The 15880-nt window shown below is 54.2% G+C and overlaps 1 protein-coding gene across 1 annotated transcript in view; it reads left to right on the forward strand.

Moving 5' to 3' along the window:
- The first annotated feature begins 4172 nt into the window (after positions 1-4172).
- PTPRU (protein tyrosine phosphatase receptor type U) overlaps positions 4173-15880 on the forward strand; it is a 56699-nt gene continuing 44991 nt past the window's right edge. The window contains exons 1-2 of the mRNA XM_035901306.1: positions 4173-4269; positions 8381-8509. Coding sequence (XP_035757199.1) covers positions 4173-4269; positions 8381-8509 — 226 coding nt within the window. The remainder of the gene's footprint in view (positions 4270-8380; positions 8510-15880) is intronic.

Consider the following 15880-nt stretch of genomic DNA (forward strand, 5'->3'; position numbering starts at 1 on the left):
CCTGCGTGGGAGTAGCTGGGGAGGAGGGAAGGAGTTGGGATGTGTGATGGGCACAGTCCGTGAATTTGCCCTGCACCGTGGCTTATCAGCAAGTTCTTGTGTGACCAAACTCAGGGTTTTGCTTTCAGGGATGTCAGGTTGGACCCATCTGTGCACTGAGTCTAGCAGGTCTCCGCAGGTGGCACCATGGTGTCCCTGCTGGTGCAGTGCTCCTGCCTGCTTGTCCTTGGAGCTGGAGAGGGGCAGGGCATCTCAGCTGAATTTTTATAGGGCCTATCAAAATAAAGGGAGCGGGATGGACTTTGAACAGCTTTCCAGAAAAAAGGGAAATTTGATTTTTTTTTATTGACCATTTGCAAAGCAAACCTTGTTTCACAGCTGGTAGTGCCAGCGACGGAGGGGAGGTATTAAAAGCAATAAATAAGCTGTTGAGGAAAGGGTTCCGCAGGCTCCTGCAGCTCTGGATTTATGACGTGTGGTCCCTAAGCACCAGCTGCTTTGATACCTAATGTCTGCATGGGTGCCCGCACCTGGGGGACTGGAGGAAGTTATCTGCCTGGTTAGAAGAGGTTTTAACCCCTGGGAGCATGGGGTGATGCTGGGGTGCTGGTGGAGACCCCCAGATAAGTTTGCTGGAGCTGCTGGTTTTACCCCAGCCTCGGGGATGGATGCCCAAGCCAGCGCTGCCCAGGATGACCAAGCCTAACTTGGGGGCTGGTAAAAACACACCTGCTGGTGGGGTTTTTGGGCTCAATTAGCAGTATCCTCACCTTTGCCTGGCTGAAAGGTGCCTGTCTCAGTCCGGCACACTCCCCAGAGCCATGACATGGGCTCCCTGGGCATGGAGTGCCTTTTTATTTCTGCCACGGGGGCTTTGCCAGTGGCTGTAGCCTCCCAGCAGATCCAGTCTGTTCCCCCCTGTGTAACAGCAAAGGGTTTAGCTGAGCCCACGCCTCCCCGGCGCTGGCAGCCGGGCCCACGGGTGACTGATCTGCCCATGTCAGCTGCATCGCCACCTCTAAACCTCGGTGTCAACCTTCCCATGTTGCTTCTCCCAGTGCAATGGGAAGAGGAAGATGTCAACCTGGATTTTGCATTGCGCTGAGACGTGCTGCTCCTCTGCCCTGACCTTCCTCCCCACTCTTCTTCCTCCCCCTTGTATTTCTGCTGAGGGCTGGGGAGCGGATGCTGGGCGCGGTGGGGACCGTGCGGCCCTGTCACCGGCTGGTTTTGCCACGTGAGGGCTCTTTGGCAACGCAAGCGGCGCCGTTCTCCGCCTCGAAAGGCCATAAATAACCCGGCTGAGCTGCCTCCCCAAGGCTCTGCTGGCACTGGCACGCGCTCCATCACAGGAGGATCAGCCCACCGGTGTGCTTCGCTCCTGCATCCATCACTGTGGAGAGGTGGTACCTGGAGGGCGAGAGGCTGTGGAGGGGGACAGACCGAGGGTTTCCCCCATCTTTATCCCCTGCAAAATAGCGTTGCTTTGGAAAACTTTGGTCTTTCCCATGATTTCTGCAGCTGGTGCTGGAGTCCCCCAGGGCTGCGGTGCTGCTGCTGCTGTGTCCTGGGACAGCTGCTTTCCCTGCCTGAACATGTGCCGAGGGAGCATCTCTGTGTCCTCGGGGGTTCCCCAAAAGCAGCATTTCACCCTTGGGGCTCACAGTCCTGGTCTCTCTGGGTCCATGGGCAAGTGGGGTGGATAGCCTTCAGCAGGGCCACGGGGACCTGATGGTAATAAAGGAGCCAGGGAGAGAAATGAAGATTTTTTTTCCCCTTTTTTCAATTTATTTTCATCTTTTCTTTTTTCCATTTTTTTTACCTTTCTTCCCCCCCCCAAGGTGCCAGGTGGCTCCATAGCCCAGGCGCTGTAACTGCACAGCAAGCAATCGATAACGGCAGGACAGAGGTTTCCAAAGGCCTGCCTTGTTTTTCTTACGGAGTCAGAGGCAGCCCTGACTATGTTAATTAAGTGATGGTTCATTATTAAAGCACTTGTGTTGCAGGTTAGTGGCCTCCTGGCTGGGGAGCTTGAGGGTGTTTCTGTGCTGCAGGACCTCTCCCAACCTGGGTATAAATAATGGAGAAATGATGCTGGTCCTTTCCCTGGGAGCAGCGCTGGCTGGATCCAGGTGCTGTGCAGAGACAGCACTTGGATGGGTGTTAAATATACCCATCTGCTCTGACTATAGGGCTGAAACCTCCCGGCTTGTGCCCCCCAGCATCACTGCAGAACTGCCAGGGAGCTGCGATGCCTGCTTGTGCCTGCATCGGGGTGATGCAGCACCCTGGTCCCAGCAGCACTGCTCCCCCCCGGGAGCCGCTTTGTGGGGTGGGAGGGAACGGGAGCTGCGTTTTGCAGCTGGATCTGCCTCAAGAAGGGACTCCCACAGGCAAGATTATTTATTCCCCTTTTGTTTTTTAATGCATCTTCATGGTAAGGTGATGCATGGCGCACCTGGTCCTTGCCCAAGCACAAGCTGGCCCGGTAGCACGGCCAACCCTTGAGAGTTGTATTTTCCCAGTTGTATTTGCTCTCCCCAGGCTTGGGAATGCCTGTAACGAATCCATGTCTCCCAGTTCCCCTGTGCCTGGGGTCCCTCGGAGGCTCCTGGGCCAGAGCAGGAGCTGGGCACTCACTGTGGGAGGTTTAACACTTCCATGGGGACTTGCAGGTAAAAACCATAACAAGTCTAACAAGCAAAAAAAAAAAGACTTATGTCTTCTGTAGTTGCTGGTAGATGGATATTGTTCTCCTAGTCCTGCGCTTTCCAAACACTGAGGTTATCAGGCATAAGTGACTTATTATGCAAATCCTCTGTCTTAATATCTGGCTGCTCTCTCCCTGGAATTGCATTGGCTAAACCCTGTGCGTTATTGGAGCTGCTAATGTTTACACATTAGCTTCTTTGGCTAATATACAAGGCTTCAAGTTGCAAATTGATGTTTCTTACAGCTGAGCAAATTATTTTTCTATTAAATGCAATATTTAAAATGATTTGGAGAAGCAAAACAAACTACTGGCAAGAATTTTAATGGAGCTGCTTTCCATATTCTGCTAATCAGCTTTTATCGGGGCCAGGAAATCGGTAATATTTTTTAAAATGTTTCTATTTTGTAGAAGTAGGGAACAGAGAGGAGTGGGGAGGGTGTTCGTTGTAATCTCTGGCGTGTCTAACGCACAAAAAATGTTTGCAGGTGCCTGTTGTGCTTGTGCCCCAGGGTCTTTGAGTGTCCAAAGTGCAGCTAAGGGGGGGTTTAGCTCCCCTTTGCCTGGACTAGAAGAGTTTTTCCCCACTGCTGAGACTGAAAGCCTGGGGTGTTTGGGCTTGGCTGGGGTTGGCCATCGAGCTGATGGGGTGCTCCATGTGGTGGGGGTCTCCGGCGGTGGGAGGTGATGGGATGCTGTGGCGTGGGACCTGCTCTGCCTCTTGGTTTTCTTGCTGAGCTGGATTCCTTGGTGCTGCATCCCCCTGTGCGAGCCCCAGACCCCTGTGTAGCATCATCCCCCCCTCCCCGGATCCTGGACCCTCTGCAGACAGAAATGGGGTTTCCAGTCCCTTATCCATTAATAACCTCGACTGGGAGCCTGCGGTATGGTACGTATGAGATCTTGCTGGGTAAGAAGTATCTAATTTTAGATGAATTGCAGTATGTGTTCCCTATCCCCCGTGTCTGCTGGCGCCCGGAGGAAAGCGGCTCCTGGCGTTTCCTTCCCAGGGCACGTTCCCGTAGGAGCATGCCAAGGAAATCACCTTTAAATAGCAGCCAGGATCTGGGCAGTGGGAGGCTGGCTCAGTTCTGTGGGGGCACCGTGAAGGGATGGCATCTCTCTGGCATCTGCTGGAGTGGGGTCCTGCATCCCAGCAAACCCTGGCTCCCGGGGCTTTCTGCCCTCCCTGGGGGATGATGCTGGTTGCTGCTGGTGTTATGGGACTTTGCCAAATCTCCTGCATGCCTCAGTTTCCCTACTTGCGGCAGAGGCATTAACCATTCGTCTTGTGTAAAGAACTCGATCCTTTGGTGCAGTAAGGGAGTTCTTGGGTGATAACTGGGGGCTGTGTGACTTTGTGTAACAGCCTTCAGCTCTGTCCCTGCTCCTGGGAATTAGTGAAAACTGCTGATTTGGGAGATGCTCACCCCTCCTGCATCTTGGTGTGTTCAGGGTGACGATGGGTCAGAGCCCTGTTTTGCTGTGTGGGGTGTTTGCATGCAGCCGGGGTGATACATGGTGTGTCCTGCAGGTACCTGAGTCCCAATTGCCTGCTGGTAATTACCTGGGATGGGGGGTGGGAGCTGCAGGGAAAAGGCCAGGGATGAAAAATTAATCCTGACTCCAAAAGGGTCACCTGTGTTACCTTTCTCAGCTGGTGCCTGCGCTGTGTGGCATGGGGTGTCCAGGGGCTTGTGCTCTCAAGATGCTGCACCCCAGAGATGGCTGTGGGGCTAATCCAGTCCTGCCTAAGCCAAGATGGGAACAAAACAGGTTTTCTCCCGTTGATTGGCTTTGCTTTGTCCTAGACTGGGGGTCCTGGATGCCCATCCCAAATTTCATAGCTGTGGGGAGCCTGTGCTTGCTAAAGTTTGGGTATAAATCCTTTTTCATAAAGCCTTTACACTTTTAGGTATGGTATTTGTGTAGCATCCCCATCTGATGATGCCCCGAAGGGTCTGGGCGGTGTTGTTACCCCCCCCTTGGGGTACAGGAGCATGCGATCCCATCACGATCACGTGATGGATGGTGCCAGGCTGCCCTTTCGCACGGGAGCCTTTTCAAGGCTGCTTGATGAAAGAAAAGAAGCCCGTGGAGCATGTCCCATGGTGCAGGAGGTTAAACAGAAAAGGTTTAAGTGTGTAATTAACTTTGAAGCGAGAGGGGCATAGACTCGGCGGATGAAAGAGCGTGGGGCGGGCTGGTGGGCAGGCGGCCACGTTCCTCGGTGGCCACGGAGATTTAATTAAACGCCATCCATTGTGCTTGGTTGTTTGGTCTTTCTTTTCCTCCCTCTGCTTTGCAAATCCTTCATTCCTCCTCTTCCCCCTCCCTGGTTTTCTTCCTTTTCATCCCCAGGGAGGGGGATGCTGGGTGACAGGGGTACCCAGGGGATGCTGGGCAGCATTGGGACCTGTCTCCCTGGTGAATCCCTTCAGCCACCCTTTTTTCTTTAAAAAAAAAAAAAATAAAATTGGTCCATCTGGTGTTTAACCCCCATGTTAGTCCTTGTCCCTCTGCTCCCTTCTGCCTGGACATGCTGTGGTACCCAGGGAGGATGCTGAGCAGCACTGGTACCTGTCCCCCTGGCAAATCCCTCAAGCCACCTTTTTTTTTTTCTTTAAAATTTTGGTTCTTCTGGTGTTTAACCCCCATGTTAGCACTTGTCCCTCTTTTCCCCTCTGCCTGGGCACGCTGCGGTGGCTTCATGCTGGGTTGCCCTGCAGGGTGTTCAATGGAGTCTGTCCATGGCATGGGTGCCTGTGGTGCAATGGGGCAGGCTCTGGGTTTGGAGGGGTTTAGGTGACTTTGGGGTGTTCAGGCATCCTCTCGGGTGCATCCCGCCCCTGGGGAGCAGACTGTCACGCCCTCAGCAATATTTTTAGCTGCTCTTGCGTTTGAGTCGCACCTCCCACGCTCGCTGCCTTCATCCCACCGCCCGGGGCTGCTCTTACCCTGGCCTTGAGCCAGCACAGGGGCTGGGAATTGGGGACACCTTGTTTCTGCCTGGTGATTTTTAGGGAGCACCTGGACCCGGAGCGGTCCCAGCCAGCTCCCACAGACCATGTCTCGCTGCCGTTAGCCCTTAGGATGGGTATAACCATCCCTGTTGCTGCAGCTGGGTTTTTTTGGGTTGCAGTCTCTCTGCCTTCCTTGCAAACAGGTTGATGAAACCTTAATTTTTCTGAAAGCTGCTCTGGGTTTACCCCCTTTGACTTACTATGGTTGTTGGGGGACCCACAGCTACCCCCTCTGGAGCTGGGATGTCAACATTTAATTGCTCGGATGTTAATTTTTATGCCCCCATTAATCTTGAGATGGGGAGGGAGAAAGGGCTGGAGGTCAAGTTTCTCCCCAGCCCTGCCCTTGGATGGGGAGAGGTGGTGCCAAAAGCATCCCATAGCTCATGAAAACCAAGGCAAACCCCTTTTTATTTTTTTTTCCTGTGTATACAAATCATAGACAGATTTGTTGGTGAGATGGAGCGGCCGGTCGAGCTGCCTTCATTTCGCGATGTGGATGGGAGGGAAGGCTCGCGCTGGGAAAAGCTATAACAATAAACCTGTCCGAGGAGGTAGACGGATCGGCTTGGCCAGCTGTGCCTCCGCCAGCAAAACATCTACTCCAAGTAATTGCATTTTAAGCTTCTGGAGCCTGGGCATTGTCTTGCAGGTGGCCGAGGATCCAGCCTTGGGCTGATGGAGCAGTGGGGAAACTGAGGCACGGGGCCAAGTGGTGCCAGTGGCTGCGCTGGGAATGGCTGCGGGGGGTGGAGGTGCAGCCCAGGAGGAGGCGGAGGAGGAGGTCACGTCTCCTTGACGTTAGCAGCTGTGGATAGTTTATTGGGGGCAAAGAAATTGGTTTTCCCTGGGAGATGGGGGCTCTGCCAGCCTGGAACACTGTTTGTTTCCGCTCTGGTTTCTCAGACCCAAAAAAACCCCCCCAATTAGGAACAAATCTCTCCCTCCCAGAATACTGCATTTCAGCAGATCTTGGAAAGAAACACTTAGGCGCTTTTTTTTTTAAATCACTTGGCACTTAGTTTCTGTCACTGTTTTATTTTGAAAAAAAACTTTTTTTTCTTTCCTTCCTGGAAAATTTTGACAGATTTGTGCTTTTTCTCCCATTAGAAAGTGCAGCCAAGTTTCAGACTCTTTTCAAATCTAGCGTGTCTCGTGGCGAGAGCTGAAGGAGCTGAGGACCGGGGTCTGCGGTGCGGGGGCACATCCGCACGTGGGCTGGGCAGACGCTCCATTTCGGGAAGGATTTTAAGAAAACTGTGAGGTCTCGGTGCCTCCAGGCATATGAATAGGAGAGAATTTGCTTTTAGTTTTTTTTTAAAAGAAGTTTCTTGTGGTTCTGAGAGGAGGAAAAAAAACCCCAAACCTAGACGACGGATCTGGAGTGCACCCTGGTGCTTTAAAAAATAAGTGTAAAGGGGGAAAAAGTCCCGAATCTGTTTATAGATCACAATTTTCTGAGCATCTTATGGGCTTTTTTCCAGTGTTTGGACTTGTGTTTGCACAAGCAATGCATCTGAGCATCCCCTGGCACGGGGAAGTGCAACCTGTGCCGGCAGCAGCGAGGCCATTAACTGGCAAATCCCCAGGTGGTGGGGGGAATGGAATTACTGATGTAATTTGGGGATAAAATAGGAAAAAAAATCAGAAGAAATAATCCTCTGGCCAGGCTCTGCTTTTATGCTGGCCCATTAGGGGATATTTGCCTTTGTTTGTTCTGCTTGCTCAGGGCTTTCTTAACATGCCTGCCCTCCGCAGCTCGTATTAATTAGCGCTGGTGCCCTGGTCCGTGTGTAATCTGTGGGTTTAAGGGGACAATAGGTCAGTGTTAACGAAGCGGCCCCGAGCAGCCCCATGGGCGAAGCCAGCCCCAGAGCTCGGGGTTTGGCTGGATGCAGGATGGGGGGCTGGCCGGTGTCTCGGTGTGCCGTCTCCGTGTCACCTCGGTACGCGTGGGGACAAGTGGCCTCTTGGTGTTCATTCTGCTTCTCCGTGCTCAGCCAAGCACCTTGCAGACCGGGGAGGTGGTGCAGGACTTTCGCCTTTGCTCTTTGCAAAGAATAAAAAAACCAACCCCAACCCCCCAAAAGAGAAATAAAAGGGCTCAGCAGTGCCAGCCTGCAGCTGGGGGTTTGGGGATGCATTTGTAGGGGTGCGATTGCTGCAGGTTGTTGGAGGTCCCGGCTGAGACCTGCCGCTGTCGTGTCAGGCAATGAGCAGACCCCCACGAGCTCAAGGTCAAAACACGCGCGAGCAGGCTGAGGTTAAAGCAGGATTCTTTTTGCAGGAGCCCTCGGGATCTTGCAAATCCTTGTGTGAATGCTGTGGTCAAGTGCCTGTTTCTTGGGAGAACCCCCCCAGTTTGGTGACCAGCCCCTGGGAAGCAAAGCTGGGAGCTGCGTCCGCGTCCTGCTCCTGTGGCTGAGACTTCCCGGGAGCTGAGACCTGCCAGCTCGTTTCACTGGTGGGGGAGCTGAATGGGAGAGATGGGGGATTAGCAGCAGGCAGGACCATGTCATTGCGCACGGGTGCACGTGGGGGGATGCTTGGGGTCCCCCTGTGTTTTGGGGGGGGAGTGCCCCATCCAGCAGGGTTTTGGGGAGGGACCAGCTGTTCTGCAGGGGCTGATGGGTTGCTCTCTCCGCAGCCGGCTGCACCTTCGAGGAGGACGGCGACCCGAACCAGTGCGAGTACAGCCAGGGTGAGGACGATGACTTTGGGTGGGAGCTGGTCCGCAGCTATATGATGCCACACCTGACGGCTGACCTGCCTCACGGTGAGTCCTGGTCCCCAGCGGGGCCATGCTTGTCCCCCTGTGTCCCTGGGGGCCTCTGCTCCAAACCCACCCCTTGATCCCATTGAGCCAAACCACGTGGCTTCTCCTGGTTTAATTGCCATGGTGTTTTAGGCTTGACCTGCCCTCGATCGCATGGGCAGGGTGCTGCTGTCCCTGCCGGCAAGGTGTGATGAGCTGTGTTGGTCCTCAGCACGGTGGGGCAGGATGCTGCGTGGCCCTGGGGAGGGCATCGCTTGGGGACAGGGGACGTGGGACCCTGTCCCTGCTGTTTTAACAGCACAGCAGGGACAGGGACATCGACATCGGTGGCTCTGGATACCTCTGAGCCCTGTGTTGCTGCCTTGGCGGGGTGTGACCCCATGCCACCCCCAACCCACCGTGGGGCTGGGGGAGCCTGCCAACAGTCCAGGCTTGTATTTTCAGGGTGGAAAGCCAAGATTTCCAGCTTTGCTCCCTCTGCACGTGACCTCTACCATTCCTGCATTTGCTGCCCACAGCCCCAGCCCTGGTCCCTGGGGGCCTGCAGTAGCAGGCTGGCAGCGGCTCGGTGACTTTCCGTGCTTCCCGCGGGTCTTGGCAGCATCTCCAGCAATGCCAAATTCCCCATCTGGCATCGAGTGCGGCATCTGCGGCTACTGCCAGCTGGGATGCACCCAGATCCCGTCGTAAAGGGGCACCTTCGGAGCTGCTCTCCCTGCCTGGGATCTGCAGCCACTGCCTGCTCTTTCCTCGCTGGTGTGTCGGCTCGTGCTGCTTTTGCAGGCTCATGAGAAATTCCCATCTCTGGGAAATGTGGAAAAGAGGAAAAAATGTGTTTCTGGCTCTTGGAAGCATGGGGAAGGGCTCGTGGCTGGGAGTTGGAGGCACCTCCGAAGTCTCGGGAACTGTAAGGAAGAAAATGCAAATGGATATTTTATTTTTTTTTAATCTCATTACTTTTAAACCAGTTTTTGTTATTTTCTGGGTCCAACTCCCCTCTGATGGCCAGGCTGGGGGAGCAGAGCCAGCCGGGCAGCCATGGGGAGCTTCCCCTCTCCCAGGAGGATGGCGTGGGTACTGTGGGTGGCATTCGGGGGCTTTGCTTGCTCCCAGCTCCGGCCCATGCCCTGCTGTGACTCCCTTGAGCTGTCCCTGTACCTGCTCCTTCAGATGCACCGTGCTCAAGATGCTCCTCGCTTTCGGGGCCGCTGGCTCCTGCCTGTTCCCAGTGCTCCGGCTCCTCCTGCCCAGCCTGGAGGTCAGGTCCAGTGCAGAAAGACAGAAGAGCTGGTTTAGAGCTTGATAGTCAAAATGGCTTTTTTAATTTTTATCCAAACATTAACTGCTTCACAGAAAACTTTACTGCTCCATCAGTCTGCCTCTAGCTGTTTATCTCATGCCTTGTTCGTGCTTAATTTGGCTTTTCCCTCTGCTAACCCTCCTCTTCCTTTACCTTCTCCTCTTCCCATCTCCTTTTCCTTCCTTTCCCATCCCCACTGGCATGTCCTGGGCGCTGGATGAGGGCAAAACAACCCTTAGCCTGGCTGTGGGACTGCTGACAGATCCCTGCTCTCCCTTGATGATTTTCCAAATAATTGCTTTAAATTGAACTATCTGAATTTGTGCGTGTCCTGGGGGGGGTTCCCAGGGCAGTGAGGCGGGAAGCAGAGCTGGGGACTGGGATGGCTCATGATGGAGGATCTTAAGCCTGTAATTAGCTGGGTTTTCTGCTTGATTTCCAGCTGTAATTTAAAATTGCCTCAGTTTTGAGCCTGGGGGCTTGCAGGGGGCTGAAGGGGTAAAGTGGAACGGGGCTGCTCTCTCTGCTCGAGGAAATAACTGTGGGTTAGCAAGAGATGGGGGCTTAAGTGAAGGCAAAGTTTAAGAAATAAACTCCAGAGTTCATGGGGAAGTGGACACAACCATCCCAGGTTGGATGCTGTGAGGCTGAGCTGTGGGCATGGAGCATTGTGGGGTCGGGCCCCTGGGAAGAGCTCCCATCCCTGATGCTGGTCGGTGATGACACCCAAAGGGATGCTTGTCCCTAAAGCCGGGGGCTCCCCGACCACTTGCTCATGGTCTTGGGGCACCCAGAGGGTGCAGAGACCCTGTTTTTGTGTAGTTTCATCCCAGTATTCATGGGGAGCTTTGCATGAGGCTCCTGCACCTTATCGCCCCCCTTGTTTCCCGCCCCTCACCAGCTTGGTGGATGCAGAGTATTTCGCAGCACCGGGGCCTCTCCAGGGAGCACTTTCCAGAGGAGTCTTGTGGTCTTAGATTAAAATGAGTTTTTATTGGAGATCAGCCAGTTTCAAGGAGCGTAGGATTTATTGGAGCAAATGCTGGCTGCTGGCCACCCGCCTCCACCTTTGCATCCCTCTTTCTTCTTTTCTTTTTTAGTTTGGATTTTTTTCCCCTCTCTTGCCATCCTGACTCGTCTCCCTCTTTCCCCTAAAGATGATGAATGGGTTTCTCCCATGAATGGTTGTCTCCCACATTGCAATCGTGATTTTTTCCTTGTGTCCCCCAGCTCTTTATTATTGTTTTTTGAAAGAGCAGCAGTGGGGAGCCAGGTAAGGCAGGCGTGAGGATGCACCTTTGCTGGGGCTGCACCAAAATAACCCTCCCTGGATGCTTCGGGGGTGCTTTCTTCCTGTTCTCCCCCAAACATTGCCTCAGCGTGCCAGGCTGGTCCACACTTGCCCTCAGGCTCTGCAGTATCTACTCTCTTAAAAACCCCGCTGGTTTGAAGCTGGGGAGAGGAGGGACAGCGTGTGCCTTGCTCTGCAGCACCTGGCATTGCTGGGCACCCACAGGGCTTGCAGGATTTGGCTGGATCCCAAAGCCCTTTGAGGAGTGGGCAACCGGGCGGTGGGGTGGTCCAGCAGGCAGCGATGGGACAGGGGAGTGAAATAAGGCTGAATTCTTGAGCTCCTTGGGGTGAAACACAAGTTGAGGTTACTTAATGAACATCAAAATAAAACAGGGTGTTTGGGTTAAACCCTGTATGAATTTGGATGAGACAGGTCCGGGGTGGAGCACGGGGCAGAGCCGAGGTTGGGTCCCTGTCCTCACCCCCGCAGAGATGCAGGGTGTCCCTTCGAGGACAAGGATGCTCTGTGGAGGTCTGGGGTCTCCCTGGGAGGGGTGCAGGCCCCCCTTTGTGTCGCTGGTTGAATTTGCTTGTGGAAGTTTGATGGAGATGGGTTGGGAGAAATTGTGGCAAAACCTCCCCATGGAGGCTGCCTGCTCTCCTGCCCCTCCGCAGCCCTGTCCTGGGGGCCAGAGCACCTGGGCTCCTCCGCTCTGTGAGCTGTGCTCAAAAATCCCCAAACACCCTATTTGTGGGGGGGATTTATTTCTGAATAGCTTTTTTTCCCTAGGTTTTCCTTCCAAACTCAGTGGTGTTAGAAAACCCTCCGTGAATTGGAGTTTCTGTTCCCTGCATGGCTCTTCCCTCTCTCCGTGCACGGAGCTGCTGTCGGGCTCCCACGCAGCCTCATCGCGATGGCACGGCCGTGTTGGGGGGGTGACCGAGCCGTTGTCCTCACCCTGATGTCCCTCCATCCCCTCTGAGGAGTCGCTCCTTCAGCTGATGGCTCCGGCACCGCTTCCCGACATGTTCCTGCTGCGTATCCATCAAAACCTTGAGAAATTAACCTTGATTTTTGGCTCCCGGGGGAATTGCTCCGGTCTGTCCAAGGACCCCCCGTGGTGGTGGCAGATCAGCTATTGGTGCTGGGGCTCCCCCGGGAGATGCTTGTCCTGGGGCTCGGTGCGGAAGCGGGGAGCAGGTACCCGATTCCCGTGCCGGCTCTCCTGTGTTGAGAGGAAAAACCAGCGCATGAGGAGGCACCGTTGGGCTTCGTCTCCCAACATGATTTCCTGGAGGCAGATGCTGCAGTGCTCCGACCTGGTCCCCTGGCACCTCTGGGCTGGCAGTGCCGCCCTCAGCCTGTCATCCTGCCTGCCTTTTGCTGCCTTTTAATAGCTCCTGGATTTTTTTTTATTATTTTTATCTCTTGGTGGTTTTATAGGAGGAGAAACTTGGCGAGACAGGGAAGCAGGGGGGAGCCTGTTCTTCTCTTCTCGCTGGGCTGTTTTGGGTTTTTCCCGGAGGGATGCAGGCAGGACCCTCGGGATGGGCAGCGCGGGGGGGAGAGCTGCTCCTTCCCTGCGGGCGAGCCGGGCTTCAGCCCAAAGCTGTGGAGAAAATCCTTGGGAAGCTCATTGCTCTCAGATTCCCAGCCAAGGTTATCGGAGGCGCTGAGTTATCCTTGAAGACACGATTTGAATCCCAAGGAAGGGCTGATGATCCCATGAGTGGGAAAACTCAGCTGGAAGACCCCACATGAGGACTTTGCTGGGATGTGGTTTTCTGTGCACAGCCCCTCTGGGCTGATTTTGCAGTTTAAACCTCATCGTCGACTTTTGCCTAACAAATTGATGGTTTTTCCATAGGAAATGCTGCTGGAAACTTGTTTCTCTTTTTATTTGTTTGATTGAAATATTATTTAGCAATTTTGAGTCTTGTTTTTTTTTCTTTCTCCACCTGAAAACTAAATTAAATTATATTGCTGCAGCTGAGCTGGGTGGGGTCAGAGGGGCTGATTTGTTATTTGCTGTGACGAAGAGGGGGTGACAGCTCGCCTGGACCGGCATCTTGATTCAAACCGACCTTAAATTGAGGATCAGAGGAAGGATTTAATGAGCGAAGCACAGTATTGATGTGCGCCTGAATCCCGTCCTTTGGTTTGAAGTCTCAACCAGGGGATGCCCCAGGGCGTTTTCTGCGCTTCCCATTTCGTGAGAGGTTTGGAAATTATTTTCCCCATCGTGAGTTTTGGAGCAGATTGTTGCTGTAATGCCAACAATATGGACAGGGCTCCAAAATACCCCCGGCCGTGCTGCTGAGCTGTGATAGTGCAGCAACCCTCCGGCTGCCTGGAGTGGTCCAGCCTGTCCCCCCCCCGCCCAGCTCTGGGACGCAGCAGGGCTGGGACAACACCCCCCCCATCCCCATGTCCTCTCCATCCCTATCTCTGGTTTTGCTGGCAGGAATTTAAGATATGCTTTAAAACCTGGAATTTGGCAATTTGCATAGCTCTCACTGCAGCTCTGCTCTTGCCCGGATCGGGCAAGCAGCTGGGTCCTGGTGGGGGCTTGGGGGGGACCCTGGCAGTGGTGCTGGATTTACAGGGAGCAAGTGGAAAGGGTCTGGGGCCACCCCCCAGTCCTTGCTGTGTCACCCTGGGAGGGTCTGTGAGCTCCCTTGCCCCCCAGGAGCATCCCTTGGAGCATCCCAGCCAGATCAGGAGACCAGGGACCAGCAGGTTGGTGACCTGCAGCAGGACTGTGTCCCACAGGGCGGGTGGTGGCAGTGTGTGTGCAGGCTGTCACCTCCTTGTCACCCTTTTGTCACCAGCTGGCTGTCCTGCTGCCTCCAGGAGCATCCCAGCCAGATTAGGAGACCAGGGACCAGCAGGTTGGTGACCTGCGGCAGGACTGTGTCCCACGGGGCGGGTGGTGGCAGTGTGTGTGTGCAGGCTGTCACCTCCTTGTCACCCTTTTGTCACCAGCTGGCTGTCCTGCTGCCTCTGTGAGCTCCCTGTGTGCCAGCACTGCTGGTGGGAGCACCCAGGCGGGGCTGTGCTGCCATTTTATTGGGGTGCATTTAAAAAAAAAAACAAAACCCAATCAAAACGAGATGAACTAGATGACCTCTAGGGGTCCCTTCCAACCCAAAACATTCTATGAAAACTCACTGAAATCCAAAAACATCCCCTGCAAAGAAAGCCCAGGGGCTGCCAAGGGAGTTTGTAACCCCCGGCTGTCTCTGCAACCCGCTGCCTGCCCCAGGACCTAGGCTATGCCGGGGAATGGTCTGGTGCAGGATGCACACCCTAACACAGGGACAAGAACCTCTGCTTCTCCTGTGTTTAAAAAAAACCCAACCCATACCCTGGATTTGAAGCTGAAGCTGGGACCAGTCATTTATGGGGGAGGAGGATATAATTAGCACAAAAGCGAGCGGCGGGAGCCTGGTTTCTCGGATGCAGCAGCGCTGGGAAGAAAATGAAGGGGGGAAAAATAATAGTGCGTGGGGGAAGCCCTGCTAGATGAGTGATGCGCCGGTGGATTGCCACCCCTTCGAGTCTCTGGTCCCAGCTGACCTTAATGGACATTCTCCATCTCTGAAAATAACTCATCAGTGGTTTAATTTTAGTCTTGGACTCTTTTATTTTGCTCCTCTGGCTCGTTGTTTTGAAAGGGAGGGGAGGAAGAAGGGTCTGCGTTCATTAAGGAGAGCTCAGAAGATGGAACGGTTGGAGGTGGCTTTTGGAAGATGTCCCCTGGCGCAGGGCAGCCTTCGCTCTCCACGCTGCTGTTGCCTGGGCCGTTGTCGTTAGTGCAGAAATAATTTTGCCAGAGGGAAAAGAGGGGGAAAAAAAAAATAAAGAGAAGGAATATGGACATAGTGCCTTCCCCTCTGTCTGTGAAATGCAGCTGTGTTGACTATGAGAAAATAAATTGTTGTCATTTTATTTCACCCTGAATATCTGCCCAGAGGGGCCAGGAGTGCCAGGTGGCGGCATGGATTGGCAGCACGGTGAAAATTTTGCTTTTTGGTGATTTCTTTCCCTTGTCCCAGCTCCCATTTCTGGAGGATGCACTGCGGTGCAGTACCCGGTGCTGTGTCTCCCCAGCTGATGCTGTGGCCCCCTGGGTGTTTCGGGGTCCTCCCCCAGGTGCAGCTCCCAAATGCTGGGGGATGGGGGGGATGGCTGGGTGCCCCCCACGATCCCTCGCTGCCTTTGTTTGGTTTTCCTTAGTGCCTGCTCGCTGGGAGCCGATGGGAGGAAAGCGCGTGAATTCTTTTAAATTAACCGGCAGTGAAAGCTATTAATAATTAAGCGCCTACTGTCAGGAAAACAATGGTAGACTCAAATAAATGGCCCGGCTTTGTTACTTACAGCTTCCACCATTATTAAAATGGAAGGGATATTAATAATCCCCTCGCCTCTGGGGTTGGGGAGGGTTTGGTAGGGCAGCTTCCCACCCGCCCCGTGTCCCGGCCCCACGGCCATGCCGGATGGCTCCAGGAGCTGCCATGCAGATGCTCCTGCATTCCCCCTCCTGCCTCTGGACCGCCCGGGATGGGGCATGCGGGGCAGGGCAGGATGCTGCCTCTGGGATCCCCTTTGGGATTTTCATCCTGCCTGCCCTGTAAGTACGGCTTTGGGGTTTGCACCGGGGCAAGCGCTGGGACTCCTGCTGGGGGTTTTGGATGATGGGAGGTGGGGTACCAGTGGCGGCTGGTGGTGGGGCAGGTGGGGAGCCAGGTCTGGGGCTGACATCCCGGAGAGCCAC

This window comes from Egretta garzetta, unplaced genomic scaffold (assembly GCF_000687185.1).
Source record: "Egretta garzetta isolate BGI_Z169 unplaced genomic scaffold, ASM68718v1 scaffold368, whole genome shotgun sequence".
NCBI lineage: Eukaryota > Metazoa > Chordata > Aves > Pelecaniformes > Ardeidae > Egretta > Egretta garzetta.